The sequence below is a fragment of the Lissotriton helveticus genome, chromosome 3_1, assembly GCF_964261635.1.
Source record: "Lissotriton helveticus chromosome 3_1, aLisHel1.1, whole genome shotgun sequence".
Taxonomy (NCBI): domain Eukaryota; kingdom Metazoa; phylum Chordata; class Amphibia; order Caudata; family Salamandridae; genus Lissotriton; species Lissotriton helveticus.
The window spans coordinates 1,541,935,058-1,541,949,119 of NC_136061.1; the positions used below are offsets into that span (position 1 = coordinate 1,541,935,058).

The window sequence follows — 14,062 nt, forward strand, 5'->3', positions numbered from 1 at the left end:
TGAAGCAGTGGCGTAGCACAAAATGACGGGCCCCTGCAGAATGTGATGGGGGGCGCAGTTTCTTATATTTCACAGATATGTATTGGCCTTCAGCTGAATAAAGGCCCCTGAAGGGCCCGCATTGGACCCCTGCCCCGAAGGGCGGCGCCCCGCCTCCCCTTGTCCCCAGGGGCTTCAGTGGCTTGTGTTACTCCCGAACGAGCTCCTTCTCACCCCCTATTCCTGCAAGCCTTCTTTTACATAAGCTTGTTCTGAGCTCTGTAGGGAGCGCCCTCTCGCCCCTGTGGCCTGCGTAACTCGTGCTACTACAAGGCGGCGGGGGGCTCGCGCTCACCTGTGTCTGCACGTTTTGTGTTACGTAATATGAAACGTGCTACGTAATGTGCGTGACGTTCTCTCTCCCCTCCTACGTTCACTAGACCGGTGTTACTGAAAGTTCTGCAGGTAGCTCCCTCACACTTCCGGTGTAGGTCTGACTGTCGTAGTTGTAATCTCTGCCCCCCTGTGTGTAGTATGAATCGTGTTACTGTGAGCTCTGCAGGGAGCTCCCCCAACCCTTTGCCTCTATGACTTGTGTGAGTGTAAACTCTGAAGGAAGCCTCCTCTGTCCCCTTTGGCTTAATTAATGCATCATCTGTGGTTAGGAAAGACAACAGAAGACGGGTTCAAATGACGGAAAAGCATACAAACCATAGAAAATAAACTGTTTTTATATTGTTTTATTATAAAACAAGGAAGTATACAAAGGAACATTCAAGTGATACAGAAGTCACACATGAGTCAACACATGCCTGGGAATAGCAAGTCATTACACACGATTTCAGGCCTGTGACCTGGACAAGGCCCAGCAGACAAACTGAGGCCAGTGAGCATGGCATGGCATGCATTACAAAGAGAAACAGGTGGGTGTGAGCTGAGAAAGGCTCTACATGGATAAACAGGGCCCTTGAGATGCCCTGGGCATTACACGTTCCATATGAAGTCTGTGATCTGGACAATGCATTTCAGGTAAAAACGGAGGCTTTTGACCGTTCTTTGGAATTGGAGAATTATAAAGAGGTCCGTGCGCCAAGCTGACGTTTAAAGACATAAAGTAATGGCCTCATTTACAACATTTGACGCACAGCAGCGCAGCAAGCCTTTCTTGCAGCACTACTGTGCGTCAAAAGAAAAGTGCAGGAATGCGCCGTACCTACAAGATACGGCGCATTCCTGTCTCTTTCCCTGCGCTGGCGCACAATGGGCTGCTATGCGCCAACGCAGGCACTCGTGTCAAGGTGCAAAGGTGTCTGCTTTGTGGAGGTGATTGTTTTTATGCAGGAAGGGCCACCTTCCTGCTTAAAAACAATCACAAAAGTTGTTTTCCTCTTTCTAGTGTGCTACAGAATGCAGCACACAGAGAAAAAGGATAAACGAGGAGAAATAAAGGTATTTCTCTTCGTTGCGCCTCCCTCAAACCTCTCCTGGGGAGGCGTGGGATTCAGACGCATTCCCAGGTTTACAAAAGGTTGTAAATCTGGGAATGCGTCATGTTCCATGGATGTTGCTTTGGCAACACCCACAGCAACACCCATGGAACTCCCCTTTCACACAGAGTTATGCGTGAAAGGGAAACATACATACAAGGCCATGAAAAGTCACACACGTTGGCTTTACATGGCCTTGTTAATATGGGGAAGCCCATTGCACTACCGGTACATCAATAAAAGTGACGCACCGGCGACGCAATTGACTTGCAAATAAGCCAAATGCTGTGAGCTGCGCCAAACATTGAGGCTTAAATAAAGGCCATTGCAGATAAACTGTGACGTGTGAGATCAAAACTTGATTTCTTCAAACCAGGTTGGACATTACCAACACAAACTGAGGTCTGCAAATTGGCCAGTGCATTAAACTCATAAGCAGATGTCCAAGAACTTGGCTGGGCGTTAGTGACAGAAACAGGCACGTAACTGGGCAGGGACTTTACAGAATCAGAGGCATGTGAGCTCGGAAGAGCCCTAGCGACAGAAGCAGCAGCAGATGAGCCGTGCTTGCCATTACAGACAGAAAAAGATGCATGTGAACCAGGCTGGCCTATTAATTGGGTATGGCTTTGCATAAGCAAAGGCACGGGAGGTAGATAGAACACTGTTTACAAACACTAAAGGATCTAAATTGGACAAGACAAAGAAAACTCTAGAAGGCCCATCCCTATGTCTGGCTTGAAGAGACATGGACTTTAGACCTGCAGAAGGTCCACAGGATCCAGACTGTCAGAAGATCCACAGAGAGACACATCGCAAGGCATCTCCTGTTGCCTCCCTTGACCCCGTAGTAACCACAACTAACAACAATTGAAGGTACGAACCTGGCTTTGCAAACCTCTCTGTTTCTATGTGTGCTGCAGAATGCAGCACAGAGAGAAAGAGCAACATACAATGAGAAATAAAACATTTTTCCTCGTATCACCTGTTTAAGACCAGGTATTCCTTGTCTTATTTTTGGCGCAGTCCCATACCTTGTAAATATGGGGCATCATCAAAAAGCAATGGGTGTTGCAGTAGAACACCCACAGCAACACCCATTGCCCACCCCTTTGCTGCAGCAGACTGCTGCGGTATGGTGGCATTAAGCCACGCCACCTTGTAAATATTGGGTTGAGAGCAATGACACCGGAGCGTTAGAAAAGGTGACGGTCCAGGGGCGATAGGGGCTTGTAAATATGCCCCTAAGTGTGTTAAAAAAATCACTGGTCTTGAAATTGTTAACACTTTTGTATATATCTTCCACTTAAAATTGTGATTAAGTGACTCACTACTCTTGTCAATCACATTTGAATTGTCTGACAAATCTGATTGGCTCGAAAAGGTGTCCATAGAATTTTTTCTTACCATCTTCAAAAATGTGAATTGCTCCGATTCGTGACTTTAGTGCTGTGTAAAAAATTATCAAAAGCAAAGGGGTGGGGGCACAAGAGGCTTGGAAAACTTGATTACCACACCAGGATAAAATCCCAGAAAACAGCACATGATTTGCGAGGCAAAACGTGATCACAATCAAGTGAGCATCCAATTTAAATAGTGGATTTGTACACCATTTTGCAAACAAATATGGCACAGACATAATTCATGACTTTCACTTAGGGTTAAAAGAGAGAAAAACAAGTGGTGTGAGGCAAAGAGATGGAGAGAAAGAAAGAGGTAGAGAAAAAAAGACAGGGGGAGTGCCAAAGCAGAATACAGTAGGCGTCGTGCACAGCAAGTGTTAGGCGAGCTAGGAAGATAGGGTCACTGGCCTGAATGCAGGCAAGGTTACACATCCAAACCCTGATGCTCATGGCAGAACCAGAACTACTGAAACCCAAATATCTCCAGAACCCCACGATGACAATATTGGAACATATTACAGTGGTATCCATCATTCAATTTTATTTTTAGATTACATATTTATTGTAAGGTAATGAGCATGACAAAATGTGTATTTTCAAAGAGGAAATTGTTAGTTCAAGATACTGAAATAATGGACCAGACTGTTTGATTGTATGCAGTAAAAACAAGAGAAGAATGTCGAATTTTCTAATTAATTTATGATTTTTAGAAAAAGACAACCTTTATGTTATTAAAAAATGTTCTGTTTATAGAAGAGAGTGGTTGCTGAAGACATTCTCTTGAACGAGCAGCTAACAATAGCAACTGATGGAAATCAGAATGTTTAGATTGTGCTTACTTTTTATGTATACATTGTTGACAAACCAATGGACAGTGATACAGGCAAGCTACATTATGTGATTCTGTGGCTGTAGAGATTGCCACATAAATATGGGTTTTACACATTTGCAGCACATGTTGGTTTTAGTTCAAGCTGATCAAAATAACACCACAAAAATATATGCTGCATATTTCTCTTTTCATGATGCATAATTTAGACAGAGTGAGTCAGAGTCAGAGTCAGAGTCAGAGTCAGAGTCAGAGCATAATTTAGACAGCTCTGCTGCATAATCTGATCCCTCAGAGTCCCAGTGGCCCTGACAATTGTAAAGCTGTGCAGAGTGGTTTGGGGACTGTTATTAATATGATGAAACACATATTTCATAATGACTGGACTACTACAGTTTGTTCAATAAAAGAATTCAAACGTGTTAGAGTGCTCATACACACAAACATCTGCATGTGTGCGTTGATAGATAGATAGATAGATAGATAGATAGATAGATAGATAGATAGACAGATAGATAGATTACACCCTGTAAGGTTAAATGCAACAGGGAAACGGCTACAGCAGTGATTTTGGCATCCATCTATTAAATACAGACATAAGAGGACAAGTAAAAGCCTACGCTGCTGAGTTACACACTTTTCTGGATTCACCACTGGAAGGAATTGAGAAATTCATCAGCTTTTCAACAGTCCACTTTTTCACACTTAAGAAGGTTGAGGTCGTGGTTTCTTGTCCATTGTGTTGGGGCATGGAGTGGGGGCAGAACCTACAGGAGACACCTCAGAATACGGGCTTCAGACCGTCATACACGTCACGCTGACCTTTTCTGATTGGCTGTTGGTGAAATAAAATAAAAACATTACCAGCTCTGCCGGGGAGAAGGAGGGATACTGACAGAGACCACACACCTCGAGGAAGAGCAGTACTCACAGAACTCAGACTGCCAGGGAGGAAGCAGCACTTAATGACTCATTCCCACACATGGAACATTCATGTCACACTCTGACCGACAGAGGATGAATCAGTCTCACCCAGACGAAGAGTACCTCACTCTCACACAGAGCATGAATGTCTTACTCTCACACAGAAAATGAGTATCCCACTCTCACACAATGAATGTCACACAGAGCATGAATGCCTTACTCTCACACAGAGCATGAATGCCTTACTCTCACACAGAGCATGAATGCCTTACTCTCACACAGAGCATGAATGCCTTACTCTCACACAGAAAATGAGTATCCTACTCTCACACAATGAATGTCACACAGAGCATGAATGCCTTACTCTCACACAGAAAATAAGTATCCCACTCTCACACAATGAATGTCACACAGCATGAATGCCTTACTCTTACACAGAATGAGTATCTCACTATCACATATGAATGCCTCTCACACACAGCATGAATGTCTTACACACAATAGATGAGTATCCTACACACAGCAGGAATACCATACTCTCACACAGAAGATGAGTATCCCCCCTCACACAACAAATGTCTCACACACAGCATGAATGCCTTACCCTCACACAGAAAATGAGTATCCCACTCTCACACAGACAATGAATACCTCACACACAACATAAATGCCTTACCCTCACACAGAAGATGAGTATCTCACCATCACATTTGATGACTGCCTCCCACACAAAGCATGCATGCCTTACTTCCACAAAATAGAGTATCTCACTCTCACACAGATGATGAAAGCTTCTCACACACAGCATGAATTACTTACTCTCACACAGAGGAGTATCTCACTCTCACACAGATGATGAATGCCTCTCACACAAATGGTGAATGTCTCTCACACACAGCATGAATGCCTTACCCTCACACAGAAGATGAGTATCTCACCATCACATTTGATGACTGCCTCCCACACAAAGTATACATGCCTTACTTTCACAATATGGAGTATCTCACTCTCAGGATAGATCAACATCTGGTGGAAACGCCACTAGTATGCCAAACGCACAACATGTATTAAAGTATAACAATGATAAAACTTGTATCTCAATCTCACACAGATAATGAATGCCTCTCACCCAAATGGTGAATGTCTCTCACACACAGAGCATGAATGCCTTACTCTCACAGGAGATGAATTTCTCACTTTCGAACATAAATGAATATCTTTATTTCACACAGCAGGTCTTACTCACACATAGAGGATAGATATCTCACATAGAAAAAGAAAATATCACGCTCACACATGCAATTTGAACGTGTAACTCACACAAAGAGGATGACCCTATCTCTCTCTAACACGGAAAATTAATATCTCACTTTCACATGGGAAGTAAAGGTGTACCACACACACAGCGTCATGAAAGATGAATACCCCACTCTCACACAGAGGATGGCGGCCTCACTTTCACACTGAGTTTGACTGCCTCACTCTTACACTGAAGATGAACATCTCACTTGCACACAGAAGGTGATTATCCTACTCTCGTCTTTGATAAATGCACATCTCACGTTCATAAAAATGACAAATCTCACTCATGCACAGTGATTGGATATCTCACTATGACTCTGTCAACAGGAGGGCCTGTCACCAGAGTCTCTCTCTCTCTCTCTCTCACGGAGTGAGCTGGCGCCCTCACCTCGTAGTCTGGATTTGGGACCGGTGGGGGGCGCTCCTTGGTGTCTGCAAGTAAAGAAAAGAAGCAGTTAGGGTGAGGGTTATGTGTCCCGATACAACTTGAAGGACAGGACGGCCAAGATGAGGAGAACTGCTGCAACATGGGAGACAATAGATGGCCTTGTTAACAAAACGTTAGCCCCATAGGATTGTGGGAGTCAAGGTGTACCATGGGTGAGAATCAACGGCTGCAATATAACAAGCATTGGCAACGCTAAATGGTCTTGCACATGTAAAATCTATTGGCTTTGACAATATGTTTTAGCCATGTTGTACAAGCGGCGGCCGGCACGGATCAGAGGTAGGAGGGTGGTGGCAGGAGGGAGGGAGGACACTGGTATAAAAAAAAACTTATTTTCTCGCTGCGTCTCTCCTCCGTAGTCCTCCCTCGCTCATCACAGGAAAAACACCCAGGCTCCCAGTCAACCAAACACAACACTGCCTTAGCAGAGTTGTGAATGGTCTGAGCACCGTGTTTCGGCGCGTAGACGCTAACTGGATGCCTGGATGTGTTCTCCACATAGGCTGCAATGCAGCCTCTATGGAGAACATGTAAAGTGCCCAAGACTATTATGGGCTGCCCTAAAGGGCTACCCAAGCAGTCATTGCGCACTTAGGAGGGTGCAGCCTACCACTCCTCCCCTGCCCCGTCCCCTCACGCAAAGCTGCGTAAGGAGGAGCAAATATAATGATAATAACGCAAGTTATTATCATTTTATTTTCCCTTTTTTAATGCAAAAAAGCAGTGGGGCGACACCTCTGCCTTAGCGGAGGAGCCGCCACTTTGTTGTACACAAGCGTGGCTGCTGGTCAGCGTATCTAAAAGTTAGTGGTGTAAAGGGGAGTGGCGTGGAGTGGATTGGAGTGAAGTGTCATAAAGTAGAGTATTATGAAGTAGAGTGGAGTGTGATGGAGTGGCGTAGAGAGTCAAGGAGTGACGTGGAGTGGCATTAATTGGTGTAGAGTGGAGTGGCATAGAGTGTTGTTGAGGGAGTAGAGTGTTGTAGAGTTGGAGGGCGTAAAGTGAAGAGTTTCGTAGAGTGGAGTGGCATAGAGTGGAGTAGAGTGTTGTAGAATGGAGTGGCATAGAGTGTCGTGAAGTGGTGCAGAGAAGAGTGGAGTGATGCAGAGGGTGTTGTTTAGAGTAGAATTTTAGTAGAGTGGCATAGAGTGGAGTGGCATACTGTGGAGTAGTGTAGTAGAGTGGCATGGTGTAGAGTGTTGTAGAGTGGAGTAGAGTGGAGTAGAGTATCATAGAGTGGAGTGGCATAGAGTGTCATAGAGTGGAGCAGCATAGAGTGGAGTAATGGAGTGGAGTTAAGTAGAGTGGAGCAGTGTGTCATAGAATAGAGTGGAGTAAAGTGGCATTGAGTGGTGCAGAGGGAGATGCGTAGCGTGCCGTACAGTGGAGTAGCATCATAGAGTGGAATAGATTGGAGTAAAGTGGAATGTCACAGAGTGGAGTAGAGTTTAATGAAGTAGAGTGTCATAGAGAGCAGTGTCATAGAGAGCAGTGTCATAGAGCGAAGTGTTGTAGAGTGGAGTGGCGCAGAGTGAAGTGGTGTAAAGTACAGTGGTGGAGAACAGATTGGCGTAGAGTGCATTGGTTTTAAGTAAAGTGGTGTAGAATGCATTGGCATAGATTGCAGTGGCATAGAGTAGAGTGGTGCAGAGTAGAGTGGCGTGGCGTACAGTGCAATGTCGTAGAGTGGAGTGGCGTTCAGTGCAGTGACGCAGAGTAGATTAGAGTGGTGTAGAGTGCAGTGTCATAGAGTGGAGTGATGCAGAGTAAAGAGGCATTTAGTTGCTTAGAGTGCAGTAGAGTAGTGTAGATTTGAGTGGCATAGAGTAGAGTACAGTGGTGCAAAGTACAGTAACATAGAGTTCAGTGGTGGAGAGTGCAGTGTTGCAGAGTAGAGTGCCATAGAGTGCAGTCGTGCAGAGGCGTAGAGTGCATTTATGTAGTGTGCATTGACATAGAGTGCAGTGGCGTAGAGTAGAGTGTTGCAGAGTAGGATGCTGTAGAGAACAGTGATGTGCAGTACAGTGGTGCAGAGTAGAACAGAGTGGCTTAGAGTGCAGTGGTTTAGAGTGCAATTGTGTAGAATGGTGCGGATTGCAGAGGTATTTAGTAGAGTGTTGCAGATTATAGTATGGTGGCGTTGAGTGCAGTGGTGCAGAGTAGGTGGCATAGAGTGCACTGGGTTTGAGTAAACTGGCGTAGAGTTACTGGCATAGAGTGCAGTGGTTTAGAGAAGAGTGGTGTAGAGCAGAGCGGATTGGCGTAGAGTAGATTAGTGTGTAGTATAATGACATTGAGTAGATTGCTTCAGAGTAGAGTGGAGCAGCATAGAGGAGTGGTACAGGATAGAGTTAAGTGGTGTAGGGTAGAGTGGAGTGGCCCAGACTGGAGTCGTGTAGAGTGCAGTTGCATATATTAGAGTGGAGTGCATTGCTGTAGAGTGGAGTGGTGCAGAATAGATAAGTGTAGTGTAAAGTGGCATAGGCTGCAGTGCCAGTGTAGTGGATTAGAGGGTCGTAGAGTGCAGAGGTGCAGAGTAGAGTGGTGCAGTGGCAAAGAATGCAGTGGGCCAGAATGGAGTGGCACCGAGTAGAGTGGCATTCTGGTCAGTGGCGGAAAGTGCAGTGTTGCAGAGTAGAGTGTCATAGAGTGAAGTGGTGTAGAGTAGAGTGGCATAGAGTGCTTTGGGGAAGAGTGCAGTGTTGCACAGTATGGTGGCGTGGCATAGAGTGGATTGGTGCAGAGTGGAGTAGTGTACAGCGGAGTGGTGCATGTTCGAGTTCAGTGGCGCACAGTGTATTGATGCAGATTAGAGTGGCGTAGAGTGTAGTGGCATAGAGTGCATTGGCATAGAGTGCCTTAGAGTGGTACAGAGTGGACTGCATTAGCATAGAATGCAGTGGCATAGAATGCAGTGGAATAAAGTAGAGTAGCATAGAGTTCAGTGGGTGAGAATACATTGTTGCAGAGTAGACTTTTGTAGAGCGCAGTGGTGTATAGTAGAGTGGCATACGGTGCGAGTAGAGTGGTATAGAGAGCAATAGCATAGAGTAAAGTGGTGCAGAGTAGAACTCAGTAGCATAGAGTGCAGTGATGTGGCGTACAATGGTGTTGAATGCAGTGACACAGAGTGCAGTGGTGTAGAGTATTGCAGAGTAGAGTATAGGGGCACAGAGTGAATTGGTCTAGAGTAAATTGCCACAGATTACAGTGGCATAGAGTAGAGTGGTACAGAGTACAGTAGAGTGGCACAGAGAGGAGTGGTGCAGCATATACTGCAGTGTCGTATAGTAGAGTGGAGTGACACAGAGTGGAGTGGTCAAGAGTGGAGTGACGCAGAGTGGATGACCAAGAGTGGAGTGGCGCAGAGTAGACTGTTCCAGAGTAAAGTGAAGTGGCGTAGAGTGGAATGGTGCATGGTAGAGCGCAGTGGCATAGAGTGCAATGGGTGCAGTGGTGCAGAGTAGATTAGACTGGTGTGGAGTGGATTGGCATGGAGTGGTCCAGAGCAGAGTGCATTGGCGTACAGTGCAGTGGAATAGAGTGCAATTTTGCAGAGAAGAGTGGAATAGAGGGGAGTGGCATAGATGGGATAAAGTGCAGTGATGCAGAGTAGAGTGGTCATTGAGTGGAGTGGCAGAGATCTGAGTGACATAGACTGGAGTGGTGTAGAGTGCAGTGGCGAAGAATGCCGTGGTGCACAGAAGAGTAGTGTGGAGTAGAGTGCATTTGCATAGAGTAGAGTGATGTAGAGTAGAGTAAAGAGGCATAGAGTGAAGCGGTGAAGATTGGAATGGTGCAGAGTAGAGTTCAGTGATGCAGTGTGGAGTGGCGTACTGGGGAGTGATGCAGAGTAGTGTGCAGTGTCATGGAGTGGTGCAGAGTAAAGTGGAGTGTGGTAAAGTGGAGTATGTGTGGAGTAGTAGCGCACTGCCATTACAGACAACACATCTTCAACTGAAATTACCATTAAATTTGTACTGAGATACAGTTTTACTGATAAAAGCATACAGCGCACAAACAATAATGTGTGGAAATGTCATCACCTCGTGTGTTGATTTATACTGATCGTATTAAAATATTTGTTTCCACCACATTTCAGAATTACGAGAATTACCTCCAGTAGCTAGCATGATTGTCACATAAATCCTCTCACGTTGAAATCAAAGAAAAAAAAGTAAATACCAAGCTCCCTCTGTCTTTAGATGCATAGTAAATGTGACAAAATAAGAACAAGATTTAAAGGCCTGTTTACAGAAAGGGAGCACTCAGAAGGATACAGTACATAAGGTATGGGCTACGAAAGGGAGCAACGGAAGCTGGACAACCTAAAACAAATAAATCCAGCCAATAGAAAGGAAGAAAATGTGAGGAACAAACCACAACGACATGTACAGACCCATTACTAATGGACCTTTCCTGGGCAAACTTATAGAAAGAGCAGCATTCGCCCTGATGTCACAATTCATTGAAGACAATGCCATACTTTCAGACTCCAAAATGGGATTCCATCTGGGTAGAGGCACAGAATCTGCCCTCCTTGCCATCTGGGATGACCCGAAGAACACACTTGACAGCAACAGGTTTGCTGCGCTACTTCTCTTGGACCTCTCGACTGCCTTTGACGCGGTTGACCATAACACTCTGATACAAAGACTCTCTAAAACCAGCATAGAGGGGACTGCTCTAGACTGGATCGCATCCTACCTTCGCGACAGAACTAATGTCATCCATACCCCACCTTTCTCGTCCAAAGGGTACTCCAAAAAAGCAGAGGTCCCTCAAGGTTAAATAATCTTGCCCATGCTTTTCGACATCTACATGAAGTCATTACCAGTACTGATCAATCAATTTCACCTCACGTACTATAACTATGCAGATGACACGCAAATACTCCTTCAACTGGAACGCCCCAAAGATATTGGAAACTCACCAATTTTCAGTTGTCTCAGAGCTGTGGATCAATGGATGACGTGGAACGATCTCAAATTGATTGCTTCAAAAATGGAAATACTCAGGTGTGGCGATTGGAAACATTATGACCCGCTCGTCGCCAGGCCGGATGAACTGGGATCACTGCCTAAAGTATCGAAGGAAGTAAGAAATCTTGGAATGACCATGGGCTCCAAGCTATTGCCAAGTGGACAAACTATCAAGATCAAACTTTGGTACTATAAAAACTCTGCCACAAATCTTTCCCCATTTGGGATTTCCACACAAGGGCCAAGCTACCATCTCCCTTGTTCTGTTCAAACTCGATTATGCCAATAGCCTCTACCACAGATCACCTTTAACAACCATGAAAAGACTACAACTTATTCAGAACTCGGCTGCCAGACTACTCCTACATATCTAACCGCTAGACCACCTCTCCCCTGCCTTGAAAGCCTTGCCTTGGTTACGGGTTGCCAGAAGATCCATGTTCAAGCTGCTATGTATCACCCACAAAGTGATACATGGAACGGGATTGCTCTTCATCAGGAATAAAATCACAAAACACATTCAACAAAGGAACCTCAGCTCTAGAGGGGCGCCTCGCCTCAAAATCCCAAGATACAAGAAAAAAAACATGGGTGGCACATCCTTCTCTGTTCAAGCAGCAAAACTATGGAACTCTTTACCCCCAACATAAGATTAATTGACAACCACCTTATCTTCAGAAAACTACTCAAGAATTGGCTCTTCCACACATAGGCACCATATGCAAACAGAAATATACAGCATATCCCTCTGTATATAAGCATTTATTTGAACTATAGATATGTACCTATATGTGTATTGCTTTGTGTAAACGTGTAAAATAATTATGTTTTAAAACAAATGAATAAAATGAAATCCTAAGTACAACACTTGAAAGCCAGTATGTATTTAATGTATCTTTAATTTACATATAGTTACTTCGTTTGTGCATCTATATTCCTTCCATGTACTTGGATCTATATATTTATTACTCTTCTTCTAATATAGCATATCCAATGCACTTCCCTATTTCTCACCCTATACCTCTCTCAATATATCCTCTACCTCAACTCTCTGACTCATCTCAAACCTCTTTCTACAACTCTTTCCAATGCACTACCCTATTTCTCACCCTATACCTCTATTCTATCAATATCTTCAATCTACATATACTCACTTCGTTTATGCATCTATATATTTTCCATGTACTTATGGATCTATATATTTATTACTTTTCTTCTAATTCAGCATATCCAATGTACTACCCTATTTCTCACCCTATACTGCTCTCAATATGTCTTCTACCTCAACTCTGACTCATCTCAAACCTCTTTCTACTACTCTTTCCAATGCACTACCCTATGTCCCACCCGATACCTCTATCAATATATCCACTACCTCCACTCTCTCATTCATCCCAAACCTCATACCACTACTGTGATCCCCAAAATAACCCTTTCTAGACTCTTCCTCACTCCAACCCTGCCTTGCATCATCTCATACCTCTTTTGCTATACGGATTCCCCCGAAACAAGCATTTCTAAAGCCTTCCATCTGACTCTTCCCCTCCACGTCCCTTAATACTCATCCCAAGCCTCCAAAACAAACAAAAAAAGTCTAAATCCTTCCCTCTTCAATCCCTCCACTATCATTTTCAATCGAAATATTAGACTAACATGTCCACTCACATTTCATTATACTAATCATTTATAGGTTCCAGAGTAGCGTGCTACTCGCTGAAAAAGTGCTTCTACACCTCATCAGGGGTAGCAGGCGCCATATAAATGCAAACCTTTTCCCTCTTCTATCCCTCCGCTACCATTCTCAATCCAAATAACTAACTAACATATCCACCACTCAAATTACTTTCATATTTCACTATACTAACTCACCACTTATCCTTTATGAGTTCCAGAGTAGCGTGCTACTTGCCAAAAAAGTGCTTGAAAACCCCATCAGGGGTCCCAAGCACTATATAAATGCAAACCTTTTTTCCCTCTTCTGTCACTCCGCTATCCCTCTCAATGCAAATAACTGACTAAAATCCACCATTCAAATTACTTTCATAGTTCACTATACTAATTCACCACTAATCCTTTATGGGTTCTGGAGTAGCGTGCTACTCGCCTAAAACGTGCTTCAACACCCCATGAGGTGTAACAAACCCTATATAAATGCAAACCTTTTTCCCTCTTCTATCCCGCTGCTACCCTTCCCTATACAAATAACTGAATAACATATCCACCACTCAAGTTACTGTCATATTTCACTATACTAATTCAGCACCAATCCTTTATGAGTTCCGGAGCAGCGTGCTATTCACCAAAAAGCGCCTCAACACCCCATCAGGTGTAACAAGTGCTATATAAATGCTAACCTTTTTCCCTCTTCTATCCCTCCACTATCCTTCAAAATCCAAATAACTGACTAATATCCACCACTCAAATTACTTACATATTTCACTATACTAATTCACCACTAATCCTTTATGGGTTCCGGAGTAGCGTGCTACTCGCCAAAAAAGCGATTCAACACCCCATCAGGGGTAACAAGCGATATATAAATGCAAACCTTTTCCCTCTTCTATTCCGCCCTATCCTTCTGAATCTAAATAACTGACTAACATATCCACCACTCAAATGACTTTCATATTTCAATATACTAATTCAACACTAATGCTTTATGGGTTCTGGAGTAGAGTGCTACTCGCCAAAAAAGTGCTTCGGTGCCT

At 44.2% G+C, this 14,062-nt stretch overlaps 1 protein-coding gene across 1 annotated transcript in view; it reads right to left on the bottom strand.

Annotated features, from left to right (window-relative positions):
- Nucleotides 1-710: 710 nt before the first annotated feature.
- The window catches only part of CD3E (CD3 epsilon subunit of T-cell receptor complex), a 45,441-nt gene continuing 32,089 nt past the window's right edge, over nucleotides 711-14,062 (bottom strand). The window contains exons 5-6 of the mRNA XM_078682255.1: nucleotides 6,313-6,356; nucleotides 711-4,533 (exon numbers count right to left, since the gene is read on the bottom strand). Of these exons, the coding sequence (XP_078538381.1) occupies nucleotides 4,480-4,533; nucleotides 6,313-6,356 (98 nt within the window). The 3' untranslated portion in view covers nucleotides 711-4,479. The remainder of the gene's footprint in view (nucleotides 4,534-6,312; nucleotides 6,357-14,062) is intronic.